Here is a 14,063-nt window from a genome sequence, read left to right on the forward strand (position 1 = left end):
GCACCTTTTGTAACACAATTCCACTACTGTCAAAAGAGAAGAAGAGAGGAGGCAGGTGAGAGAGAAGGAGAGAAAAAAGTGCACTAGGAAAGGTTAACATTTCATGCTTGACTGATAAATATATATACAATGCTCATTTATGTTTCTAAATGGAAACTGTTTTCTAGGCTTGTATACCTCAGATGACTACCAGTCTTTTGAAGTGTAGAAACAGTGGTCAGTAAAAATAGAAAAAAAAAAACCAAAAACAAACAAACAAACAAACAAAAAAAAAAACCAAAACCAAAACAAACCAAAAACCAACCCAAAGCAAATTAACTATTGTCTTAGTATCACAATGCATTTTGAAAACCACTCCTGAGCACTGGCGGTTGAATAGGTTAAGAGGGACAAAGGTGCTTCTTTATCCATTTTGTGCTGAAAATTAAAACACAAGCTTTTAATACAGAGAATTAATTTCTTTGATAATGGTGATATTTTTTAGTGTCCTTCTTTCAGTATTGCTTCAGGGATATTATAAATATCAGATATTTTCCACCCATACTGTCTTTTTTTGTCTCATACCCAAACACAATTCATTCGCTATAGACCTGTATTCCTCAGGTTGAAGTGTGATTTACTAAAGTCATGCCTCAATTGAATTTATTGCTGCATTGAAATTGTCTTTTCTGCTTTCATATTGAATACTTAGTATCCAGACTTCTTATTCTTAAGACCAAGGGTGTCGTTGGCTGCAATTATTGCTGACAAACAAGCATTTCTTGGTAAGAAAAATTTTGAAGGCAGGCTATGTGTTCCTGAATTTCAGTTCCAAGCCCTGAGTTTAAAATTATGACTTTTAAACTTTTTGAAGACGTTTAAAATGTATCTTAAAAAAAAAACAAATTCTCTAGCATAAAATATCTGCTTCAGACACTTAACGATTTTGTATTTGGTTTGACATATTGATGTGCATCTGAGAATTTCTGGTTACTGTCCACAGCTGTCTCACTCTCTTTGCCTGAGGTAGCCCTGAGCATGGTGGTTTTATTGGGGGTGGTGGTAAAAAAAGATTCTGGGTCCAAGGGTCTCAGAATATTTAAATTGCCATAAGATTATCTTGATGGGCACTTGGCTGAAAACAAGAGGACGGAGCATGGTTTAAATAAATGAATAAAAATTCCAAACTATTAATTATTTGCACAATCCTTCCAATGTAATTTTCTTACTAAACATGATTCGAATAGAGATGTTGGAAGTTCATTTTGAGAAGACGACCCCATTCAGAATGTGATCATTAATCCTGTACTATTTCTGAAATAAAGGCATTAGCGTACAACAGTTATTCGTAAAGCACTACATCTATAGTCTAGGTTGGTTTTTATTCAGAAATAGTTAGAATATTATTTGACAGTTTTTTTTTTTTTTTTAATAAGCCACTGGGATGGAGATACCAGATGTTCTAAAAGCAGAAAAAGAAACCGGTTTGCCAGTGGGTGTAATTTTCTTTCTAAAATCCAATTCAAGTATTTTTTTAGAAGACTAACTAGGAATACAGTCCTTGTAGAAATGCTTTTTACAAGTCTGGGTTTTCAGCATAGCAGTTCAGTGTGGAAAGGTGTTTAAAATTACACAATGTTATGAGGTTTTAAAAAAGCAAAACAATGAACTCAAAAACTCAAAACTTCTTTTTTTTTTTTTTTTTTTTTTTTCATATGCCGGTGTAGATGTACACCCAGGCTTATATGTTTACCAGTATGTGGGGGAGGTTAACCTAGTTCTTGATGAATCTCAGTAAAAGAATTCTCAGTCTCTATGATTTTGGGGGATGAATTAGCTGATTTTAGTTGAGATGTTTCCAGATGTTTTAACTTTTCTTCTTTTGTTGGACTTTTGCTGCAGGGTCCCTGTGACAAGCTTGAGCATCTGATTATTGAGGATCACTTTAATCTGTAGCTCGAAATAGAGAATACCTTGTCTATCACTTGTGCGGGATTAGTGCCATTGAGAGATCTTTCAGCAACTTTCAGCCTTAGGAAGCCCAAGAATGTGGTTGAGGATCTTTTCTCTGAGGGAAAGTGTTTCTTAGTGTCTTTTTTGACGTGGTTTTTACGTTTGACTGAGATGACTACTGAGGCGGAAATGCCCACGGTGCATGGGGAGAGTCTGTCCCAGACAATGAGAGGCAAGATTATTCACCTGTAACTCGTGTTGGACAGGATGTCACCTGTAGTCACAAACAACCATCCTACTGCTTCTAATGTGATTGCCCAAAGTATTTCAACCAATTTCAGGTGTGAGAGGCTAAGGGGCAGGTACTATCCAGTAATGCCAGCATGTGCAGGCACCTAAGTGTGTTTTTTTTCCGATTTGCATGGGAGAAAGCATGTCTTTGATTGGAGACGAACACTGTGCTTGCACTCCTTTTGCCTTTCCTCTGTCACTGCTGTCATAGGTTAGAACATCTGCAATTAATGAAATATATTAATGTTGGCTTCTTAACCTCTTTTCTGGCTTCAGCACCCTGCCAGCCTCTGCCTGGACTGGGCTGGAGAGGTGGGCAGCTGGTTTGCCCGCGCCTTTGGGGGAGATCCAGGCAGCAGGTTCCAACAGTTCATGGGTGCCACGAAATCACTGTGTAAAGGTTCATCTTGGGGGACTCTGTATTTCAGTGCAGATCAGGGTAGAAAAGGTCTTTTTATTTCTTTTATGATTAAAAGCTATTTTTTCTTTATGAGTGAGTGTAATTGTTTATGGTTTATCATCAGAATGTTTCACAACACTTGAAACAGGCTTTTACCTGGAAATAATTGGGAGTATACTTCAAGTGCACTAGTTTTATTTTAGACTAGGCTAAGGATAAATATGCAGTTTCTTAGATACAAGATGTTGAAAGGCAGGAAGATGTTATAAAATTCAGTGTATATTTTGTATTCTGTTTACATTCAGAGATATCCCCAAAGCTCCAAGCATTTCCTCGGATTTACAGCTTCATAACACTGCTTTTTTATTATGCCAGTGAGCACTGTAATTGTTTTGTTTTGTTTTAAGTAGAGGTATGCATCTGAAAAAGAAGATTCCCTTTGCCAAAATTCCATACATAAGTGAATGGTGAAATGGTGAAATACTCAGCAGCTGGTGCTAGGTCTTGCAAGTCCAGATGGGACAAACTTCCTTCACATAGTGTCCAGAACATGGCCCTTTATTTTCAGGGAGGTTTGTAGAATTGATTATGATAATACATATTAAAAACAAAGCACAGTTATTTGAAAAGTAAAAGAAAGCCTACAGAAGCAGGCAATAAAATGAAACTTTATGCCCAGAGTGATTCAAGGGAGGATTAAATGTTTGGGGAAAGAGTTAAAATAGAAAGGAAGGTGGATATCTGTGTCAGATGTTTTACATTCTAAAGTCGTTTTGGGATCTTTTAATTCAAGTCTTGTCAATAGAAGTCAAATGTTTTCTATTTTATGTGCATCCAGATAGCTTTGGATTTTATTTAACAAGGAACAAGTGCACAAATATATTTTGAAGAAAATATATAGTGTGAGAATATATTTTAAATACCATTATTTAATTATTTAAGTGCAGGATTCTGTAATCGTATGTCACAGGCTTTGTCTTCTGTTCTGTATAAACGCTTCAAAAAATGCTTCAACAGATGACTTGCAAAGAATGTATCATGTTGTAAACTTTCTGAACAAGCTTTTTCCCCTTTCTACTTTAGTAGTGCCATCAGAGGTAGTGGATTTCTGATGGAAAGCTGACCAGATCGTTGATACAGAAAACAATGTAAAGTGCAGAGAGAGCAGTCTTCCAGTCTGCAGCTACACAGACCCTACTAGAATATCGATTTGAGTTTTTGTTATGGACTTGCTTGTGCTAGGGGTGCAAGCCCAGAGGTAAATGACAAAGTTCTAACATGCAATTCAGCAAATGAGTAGTTTCTGATCAGCAGATAAGGAAGGCAAATAATATAGTTCTGCCATGTTAAGGATACAAATGACTAAAATTTTTCTCTAATGAAACTTGAACGCTATATAATTACTGTTCAGTATAATAATAGTATTTAGTCTTCGCTTCTACAGTACCCAGTGAGCCATCTTCCTACATCCTAATTCCTCCCGTACTTTAATAGACATTGTGTCTATTTCTACATTTTCTTCAAATTTTCAACAGGCTTTAGAGTGCTCCAGGTGGTCAGGGAAGTTCCTCAAGCCTGTTGGGAAGCATTTGGATGACGGTCTTAAATGCATGGTTTAACTTTTAGGTTGCCCTGTGTGGAGTCAGTAGTTGTATTCAATCCTCATTGGTCCCTTCCAGTTCAGGATACTCTATGATTCTGTGATTCTAGACACCAAAGCTGGATACAGTATATGTAAAGTATACGCTGATTTATGCAAATGATTTATTTTAATAGGGAAGGACAAGGCAAAGAGTAGGAGTAAGCTGTGACTCTAGATAGGAAAGAAGGAACAAATTTATAAATCAAGAAAAGATGACGGTTTTGACTTGTAAAATTAGAAGAAACATCATTTTTAAACATTCATTAATCGTGTCTAGACTTTAGAGATAAGGCTTGTAGTAACGACATACAAAAATTTTAAAGGTAACAAACTCAGTTGCACTGCTTTAAAACACTATGCATAATTTTTAAATCTCTGGTTTTTGGTTTAGTCTGAAAGCATTTGTGGGAATAATTAAGGGAAAGTTCTTTGCTTTAGTAGGCACCTGCAGTTTCAAACAATGCTTGAAATGTCATTTCAGCACCTTGAATATGTGATCTTTTATACATTCTTCAGCACACCTTCTGGATATTTGCACCAAATCTTAGAATGCAATGAGTTTAAAGTGGAGTTGATTTGAAGCACTAGCCACCAGTAGAGGCTTATTTCTATAAATAGTGAGGTGGACAATTTGATTCTTTCTAATTTTCAGTGTCTTTGATAGAAGCTATGTTCTGGTTCCAAGAATTGTAGCAAAGAAGTGAAACAATATGGGAGCGTGTTCATTTTTAAACTTTTTTTTCTTGTTTACTGAAGAAGCACATGACCTTTGTATTATATTCACAGTGCTGCTTTTGACTGTTTTGGTATAGCATCTGGTTTGGTAAGGAAACATTTTCCTGTTCTTAGTGGCCAGACTGTGCTGGTAATTGTACTGGATAGTAGCTTGTATTTATACTAATTTGGAAAGTTTTTCTCAACGTTGTTTGCATTTCAAATATTACACTAACATTTATTACCTTATTTTAAGGAAACTGAGAATCATTCATTGTTTAATTTCTTGGAGGAGCATGTTGTCTTTATCCTCAATCTCTATATTTATAAATTCTTTCCAGTTTATTTGAAAATACAGATTCTCTGTGCAGCCAGTGGTTGTACTCTACTTCAGCTGTTTTCCTTAACAATCATTAATTCTTGTTTTCTAGTAAAATAGTTAAATCTAGAAAGTATGTGTTATACACAGGATCATTTTGAAATAGGGTAGAATTCTCCATGGCATGAATAGGGTTTAGACGCGCACAAAAATTGCGAGATTGCTATTGAGAGCAGCCTGTCCAGATCAACAGTAACTTCTGATAGTTAAAAATTTAGCTGTTGGTTTTCCCTATGCATTTCACAGTTTACAGGACAGATGTTGACCAATTTTATGCAATAAGCCACTATTGTAATAAGCCATTGTTACAATAAAAAGAATTGCTTTAAAGTGCATTTTATTTTAGAATAAATACAGAAAGTATACTCAGAATGAACCTACCAGTCTCTCAAAATTGGTAGATCCTGTGCATATCATATGAAAACCAGCTATGCATAAGCCACACATCCCAAACTCATTGGATGCAGAATACATTGGTTGTGGGTTATTTGGATATAGCAGCTTTTCTGTGACTTTGGTGAGGTGGTGTTTGCTGTGTGCAGAATAGTCATTTGTCCAGGAATTCGAGACACTCAGAAATCTGATAGATTGCTACTTCTAGGTGGGAGATGGGAAATTACCCAGAAAGCTAAAGGGCGATGCCACCAGCAAGGATCTCCTGTCAAAACTGGTAGACTTGGTAGGTCTGAAAGAGTGTTAAGATTGTCAACTCAAGTGTTTGGAGCTGTAGAAGTGCCAGAACTAGGACTGCATAAGCAACCTTAATTTGACCTATCTTGTATGGATGGTTCAGTTTTAACGTTACGCCACGGCAAGGTTTTATTTATTAACGGAATTTTATTGCATTCTTTGCATTTTGGCTCATACTCATTGAGCAAATAGCTTTTCAGAGTTTGGGGTTTTTTATCCTATTTGAGCTATGTATTCTAGGCTTCATTTCCCACACACCACCTTAATTCTGCAATACATACAGAACTGTAATGATTTTATTGTCAGACTTTTTTCATGATGCTTTTGTTATAATGTCTGTATATATCAACCATATTACATTATCTTTATAGCAGTCCTGCAAGATTAATAGTGGTATCTTCTTATTTTTAACTGACATAGGATGAAAAACAAAGGGAGATTAGGCCAGTATTATCAAAATCATGGACTAATACTGGATGCTTAGCTTGGAATGGCTAGGATGTCTTTTCTCAGAGTACTTTTTGATGTTCAGAACAGTTATTCTCAGATGCAGGAGGGGGTGCTTAGCACTTCTAAGGATACAGGCTCAGATGTGTTAAGCTGACTATCTAGAATATGAAGAATGTAACATGAGAAAACTTTGGTTTTGAAGATTTTCCCAGGGCCATAAAATAAACTGTATATCAGAGGCAGAGTTTTAACTGCTGTTCACCTAAGACTACCCAGGTTTTATTGTAGAGGTTCTAAGGATGAATCTGTAGTAAATGTTTGTTTACAACTTGCTCTTCATGCTCTTTCAGTTTTTAGCAGCTGTCCAGGGGAAAGAAGCAATTGCTGGAAACATGAGATTTTGACCTATCTCTCTGATTCCTTTGGTATCTGTATTGTTTAACAGTTCTAGAAATGTTTGTTTTTTTTTTTTTTTTGTTAATTATTATTCCTAATACATACAGGGGCTGTTACCTTTGCCCTGTGTAAATTCTAAGTTTATAATTCTGCTAATAATAATGTACTTGTGAATTTTTTGTGTATGCGACTTCAGCCTTAAGTAAAAGAAACAGCGAATACAAAATTCCATAAAGGCCAGGTCAAGAATCTTCAGCAAACTAACTTCTGAATTTCAGCACACTCTTCCATTACTGGGAATTAACCGATGTTGTGCTCTAGTCATTTAAAAAAGAAGAAAAACCATACACTTTTCCCTTTGCTTTTGAGCTGTAGTTCTCTTTTTGTTCGTGCTGCTTGTGCATCTCTGTTCTGAGGTCAGTGTTGCTGTCTTCGGTTCTGGTGACTTGCACTGCTACAGCCCTGGTCAGCTTGAAGGAACAAATACTGAAAGGATTCAGGCTTATTTGGTGCATGTTTTAAGTATTGCACATATTTAGTCTGCTCATTGCTGCAAGAGCTTGAAAACACGTTGTATTCTAAGTACATATGAATTATTTGGAGAACTGCAGCCTCTTTGAGAAGCAAGTGATTTTCTTTGTCCCTGAGACTTAAGAAGTCACGAAACTTGAACATATTTTTCACAGGGGTGGCAAAGCTTATATTGCTGCTATGGTATGGCCTCTTACAAAATTTCAAATGTTTACAGTGAAGTTTAGAGAGGTAATCCATAAATGGATGAAAAATATTGCTCTATAAATAGTCTTTTGTAGGAGTAAGTATTGAATAACTTTGTAGGTAGGTGTAAGTGGAATACCTATCTTTGATTAGATAAATTAATCGAGAAGTGGAGAAATTAAAAATGTAGAGACATTCCAAGACAACAATTTTAGCTTCAAATTCTAACGTGTTATCCAAATGAAACCTGCGTAGCATGTCGATTTATTCCTGTTATTGCCGGTTAAACCTTGCAAAGATGATCTTGAATACTGAATTCAAAAGAACGCATCTTCGGTTCATAGTTTTTCATATCTCCCTTTGTGTCTGTAGAGCTAGATTTATATCAGTCGGACCAACTCCAAGGCCTACTGGGTCTTCTCCATTTTCTCCAAATTTTGCAACCCTGCATATGTTCACTGTAAATGAAATGAACTGCTTGTTTCAGATAATTTTCTTTTATATTGTTTAAAAATATTTTTTGTATTTCTTAACTGATATTGCTGCTTAACTATATGCCTCTTTTTCTTTTTTTTTTTTTTTTTCTTGTTTCATTAGTTTTGCCAGCCTGGAGGATGGCAACTTTCGAAAGAGAGAAAACAGCCAACGTTCTTTGTGGTGGTTTTGACTGATATAGACTCAGAGAGGCACTACTGTTCTTGCTTAACTTTCTACGAAGCAGAGATTAACCTGCAGGTAAAAACTTTACAATAAGTAACAAAAATGCAGAAAAAGGTGTCTGGAAACAACAGATTAATGTTATAGAGGACAACTTTAGAAAATATTTTGCTGTTCCTGGTATGGATTTATTTTTCTGTCATACAGAAATGCATGTATTTTTGCACAAAGGTAAAGCTCAACGTACTTATTTGTGTTTGGTATTTTATCCGCTTTGTGGAAAAAAAAAAACATTGATAAACTTTTCATAGACTTTCTTTTTCTCCACCACATGTGGTGTTTGAGATTCTTTTCCTTTTGGTTGTTTTATTTTTTTGTTGTTGTTGTTAATGGGATAGCTAAGATGGTGTTCCTTTCATTTACTTCCGTGTTTGACACAGCATAAATGATTCTCATCTTTGTTCTAGGAAAAAGGTTTATTAACTTCTGCTCCCTCTGCTGGCCACCTCTATCAGGCCAGCACAGGACAAATGTGTAGAGGTATGCTGTAAGCTGTATACATATTTCTGCAAGTGCATTTATTGGCAAGATTTGTGTGGGTGTAAATGGCAAGATTTTAAAACTGATAGAATAATTCTTCAGTTTTTAGGTAGGTCAGATTTTGGGTGTCAGCTACTTGGCAGGGTTTGTTTTTAAACGTGCATTTAATTATTTTTAGGCAACCTCAGTCTTTCAAAAATAGACATTTTGTTTCCTATTTGATTTAAAGTACTTCACAGAATCTCTGCTATGACATAATACTTGGAATCTTTAGAAGCTAGAACCTAGGGAAAACCTCATCCAATCTGTAATTGCGGACTCTCATTGTTATGTTTTGAAATATTTTCCTTCCCACATGAAAATTAAAAAACAAGTAAAACCTTGGCATTAAGTATATTAAAATTAGTTAAGATTAACTAGATGGCTAAGTAAGTTTTTTGCTGTGTTAGTGAAGAACTGTAACATTATTATTTTAAGAAAATGCTTTTAATAATTTTTTTATTTAGTACTAGAGTTGAAATGTTACCCTACTTGTAGAATAATTAAAAGATGTGGCATAGTAATAATAATATTGTGCTTTTTTGAGGTGCAATTGGAAGTCAGAGAATAATAGTTATTCCTATTTCATTAGTGCTACAGTTTAGGTGGATATTTTTGTAGATTATTAAAAGGAGTTAAAAGCAGAAATGCACCCAAAAAAGTAGATGTATTTTAGTCTTCAATTTTAGTGTAGATCAGCTGACATCTTCCTGTTAAAAAATGTTATTATTTAATGTTTATCATCTTTCCTTTATTTCCTTGATTTTATAAGTAAAGAGTGAAATATTCTATAGTAATTCTTTCCCAACTGATAAAAATTTACAAAGGCTGACTCTTCCTCCACTTTATGTATTTCATAATGTATACTAAATTTAGCAAACTTGTTGTTTATCCTGTGGTTTCTAGCAGCTGCTTTTGATTCACTATCCACATCTTTCAAGAAATGCTCATCCCAAAACATCCAGTATTAGCTAAAAGTTTTTTTTTTTTTCTTATATTGCTTAGGTATTAATACAAAAATAAAAAATTAAAAAAAAACACACACACACACAAAAACCCACAAACCCAACCAAACGCCAGAACTGAGTGCAGCAGGATGTTGGTTCTCATAATGCCATTCCTGGCTATGTTGTAAAGAATGCATATTTTTCAGATGAACTTGCTGTGGTGAAATTTATTCTATGACTGCATTGTTTATAGCCAAACTTCCTGTTTCTTTCTAAAACTCAAAGAGAATAACTGAACGTGCCCTGTTACATTGTCATTAGACAAGAATTCAGCACATGTACAATCCGTAATGAAACATAAGCTTATGAAGTGTTGGGCTATGAAAGTAATATTGATTTAACCATTCAGATGCATGCCTCATTAAACAGTCCATGAAACATAGTGTCCAGGACTTGAAATGAAAGCTGGACAGTACTTTTCACAGTTAAATACAGTTCATGGTGGTTTTCTTTACTGAATGGTATAACTCCCTAAGACAAAAGTAAGATTAAATTTCAAAAAAAGAGGGGTTACTTCTTTACGAGTAGCCTTCACCAGGTAAACCTTGCTGATAAATGAGATTGGTTGGAATTCAGCTAGAACCAATTAGATGTTTGGCTTGGTGGTGGAATCATCTTCACAAAATCTGGAATCAACCACTTGGAGTTTCTGTGGTTAATTAAACTGCAAATTGAAAACAAACTTATTTATCAGCTTGTGAATGCTCGAAGAGAACTATTGGACCTTTTTTGAGCTTCCTGCATAATAATACAAGAACCTGTTTGACACAATCGATCAAGGTGGGTCTGAGAAGGATACTTCTGTCATTCCAGTTACCTTCATTCCTGTTTTGGCTCTTTGTTACAGGATAACTTGTAAATAAATGCTACCTGAACAGTAAGGAGATTGTACTCACATGGTGTATCTAGGTGGTACCAGTGATAACCTTGGGTGCAAGATTAACATAGCAAGTGTAGAAGTTATACAGCTGCAAGAAAAAAGTGTTTTCCCTTGTATCTCTGAAAGCCCTGGTTTTAGTTTAATCTCTTGGCAGTTGCACGTCATAACAAGTTTTCTAGAGAAAAGTACAGGCTCTAGTAATCAGCTGATGGCCTATTTTCAATTTCCCACCCCTGGATAGAAAATAAAATACTACTTTATTTGTTGACGTCTATGAATCACGCTTTGCATTGTTGCAGTACTGTCAGTCTGAACTGACCCAGAAATTATTATCTGTAGGGATGCTGGTCAGTTTGATTGGCGATCAGGTCTCATAAAGTTGTGATAATATATCCAAAAGATAGATGTTATGTTTAGTCTGATTAATACTCCATATCTGTACTCACAGGGAAGGTGAACACATGATATTCCATTAAATGTGGGAATAGAACTCAATTGGTGCTCTGAATGTAGGTGATACAGCTTTGCCATGTAATCCTTCATGAATTGTTCTGTTTTACGATGCTAGTCTCGCTTAATTGTCCCAGTAACATTTGTTAAAGCTATATAAGGAAATGTTCCTCATCTGAGATTAAAATGAAGCATTTGAAAGTTTTACCTTAACAAGAGCCTAAAGTCTGGAATGTGACTAGACTACTAGAGGCAGTCTAATAACGAATTAACAATGGTAAAACTGGTGTCACTTAAAGACTTCCTTAGCATGTTTCAGAGCAGTTCAATGTGCAAGATTTCTCTCTCACCTCAAGTTCCTACCAATAGAAAGTGTGAAGAAATCTGAGATACTGCACTGGTTTCTCCTTCTAGCTTTTTATCTCTCCAGTACATGCTTGGTCTGATCCATGTTTCTGTCTGGCTTAAGGCGCCATTTAGATGCTCTAGTAAATAAAGCTGGATGCCATGCTGACTTGCGTGTATCTACAGGAATTAGGAGGAGGAGAATAAGTCAAAACATCCCTATTTCCTTTTCCCTCACAGTGCCTTGAAAATGTTTTTTTTTGTTTGGTTGGGTCCTGTCTGTCTCCCCCCCACCCCCCATTACTGTATTTTGATTGTTGCTGTGGACTTCAGATTTTATTGCTTTGAAATCTGCTTGAAATCTCATTGATTTGAAGAAAACCGTGTCCTATCAACTAAAAAAAATAGTCTACTTATCTTGTTTTTCTGGCAACTGAAGCCAGGAGCTGTTGAGCAGCCAAAGGGGTATTCAGAAAAAACATAACTTACATCTACAGAATTCACTCATAAAACTCAGTTACTCTGTGTGTGTAACTTTATGAGCCATCAAAAAATCCATATTATATATATGTGTATAACTGTGTGGTGTATACGCTGTTTGCTAAAATGAGGTTCTTATTTCTAACAGCAATTTCTGGATGTTACCACTTAGCACACAGAGACTTGATTTAATACTTTTGACTCAGCAGATACTTCTACTGACCTCAGCTGTGCTTCTTATGAATTACGCAGTTAGAATTTATACTAACAATGCTTGGAAGAGCACCATAGATAGAATCTTTTTTAAAAAAATGTTGACTCACATTATTTGGGAACTTAATGGTCAAATTGTATGTTGCTTTGCACTTTGAAAAAAATTTATCCTCTCTCCCTAACCCCACCATCAACAAATTAGAGAGTGATTTATGCCAGTAACTGAGCCTGTGCAACTGCATTTCTTGCATTATGGAAAATCTGCTCAATGAGATCAGCACAAACCTCCAAACATTTGTTTACAACAATCTTACTAAAAGATTGTATCATTCTTGTGTGTTGTCTTAAGCATGTGTACATTAAAACATTGTGATCACAAAGTTGGTAAGATTAAGTATATCATTCTGGAAAATGCACGTAAGTAATAATTCACAAGTCGCCCATTTCCTGCCATTCATGTTTTCTTCCTCTCTCTGCTCCCCTTGCAAAAAGAGGAAAAAGAAATTGTAAAAATCCCAAACCATAAAATGGCAGATTCACAACATTTGCAAATATTTCCTGAGTCAAGGGAAAAACTGCCAACAAAATGACTTCATGCTTCATAAAGTTTTAATTTTTATGCTTGGACTGGAGAGTTGGTGATCCTACTGTGTCAAAGCATATGCCGCTTGATGAGTCACTGACATTTGGTTTTTAGCAGAGGATGAGAACATTCATTTCAGTTGTACCCTTTTTGAAGTGTGAAATCTGATCCCCCCTTGGATATTATATTAGCATATTATTCTTTAGATGAAATTTAATAACCTTTTGTGAATATCCCAAATGTTAAATTTGTTCTGAAAGTGACCTCTTAGAGCCAGTGCCCCAAAACACATTTTGTGGAGAAAACACCCGATTTTTAAAATAACGTTTATTATATTACACCATCATCTTTCTAAATCTGCTGAAAAAACGGATGGTATGAGAGCATACAGAGATTTAATTAATGCCTTATTTTCTTTCTGCTCCTGTGTAAAGGGAAAGTTGCGGCTAGTTTTCTATATTATAAGAAATGGACTTGTATTTTTAATGTCCTTTTATACATTTAAGGTCCTCTCTAGCCCAGAATTTAAAGTTAAGGTGAGAACAGTTGTACAGAGGAAAGCATATTTCCATCTTCCTAATAACTCTGGCAGTAGTTTCTCCTGTCCTGTTTATCCCCTGGCTCATGCATTCACACACATGCACACGCATCCCCAGTTTGAACTCATGCTATTGCAGCTGCAAAAGCTTGTTTTGGGTAAAGGTCTCCTTTTCCTCTTTATTCCTGTGCTGTGTGTGCAAAGTGGCCCCAAGTCTCAACTCCCAGGATAGGGGGATACTATAGTTTAAGCAGAGACTTTTCTTTGTCGGTAGCAATCAGGTAATTTATCTGACTTTCAAACAGTAGTTAATACTAATTCTTCAGTTCATTGAAAGTCTCTTAACACGTTTGTCCATATACAATTTAAAGGAATTAACTGAGTGTATTTTAATTAAACAGCAAAAAATCTGTGCATGTAAAATTTTGCCTTGGTGTACTTCCATGTACTGTTCTATATTATATAAAACCCGTTATGACCGAGTTAAAATAGGGTATGAACTACCAGCTTCCTTGAGTTAATTTAGTTTTTGCTGTTTGTTCTGCTTACATTGCTTAGGTGTCCACAGTCTCCTCACCTTAGATGAGGTGTGTAAAGCTTGAAAGGGTAGAATCCATTGAGCAAGTTTGCTGCCTTAGGGAAAATTCAGAAAGATTTAGTAAACTCTGAGCTCTGCAATTACTATTTGCGTGTGCATAGTTCTTACTAAAGACTTGTTAC

At 35.6% G+C, this 14,063-nt stretch overlaps 1 protein-coding gene across 1 annotated transcript in view; it reads left to right on the forward strand.

Moving 5' to 3' along the window:
• The window catches only part of SBF2 (SET binding factor 2), a gene marked incomplete at its 5' end in the record, with an annotated part of 228,924 nt that overhangs the window by 54,537 nt on the left and 160,324 nt on the right, over positions 1 to 14,063 (forward strand). Inside the window, one exon of the mRNA XM_082485054.1 lies at positions 8,209 to 8,346. Coding sequence (XP_082341180.1) covers positions 8,209 to 8,346 — 138 coding nt within the window. The remainder of the gene's footprint in view (positions 1 to 8,208; positions 8,347 to 14,063) is intronic.

Source organism: Vanellus vanellus (genome assembly GCF_965231255.1).
Source record: "Vanellus vanellus genome assembly, chromosome: 6".
Lineage (NCBI taxonomy): Eukaryota > Metazoa > Chordata > Aves > Charadriiformes > Charadriidae > Vanellus > Vanellus vanellus.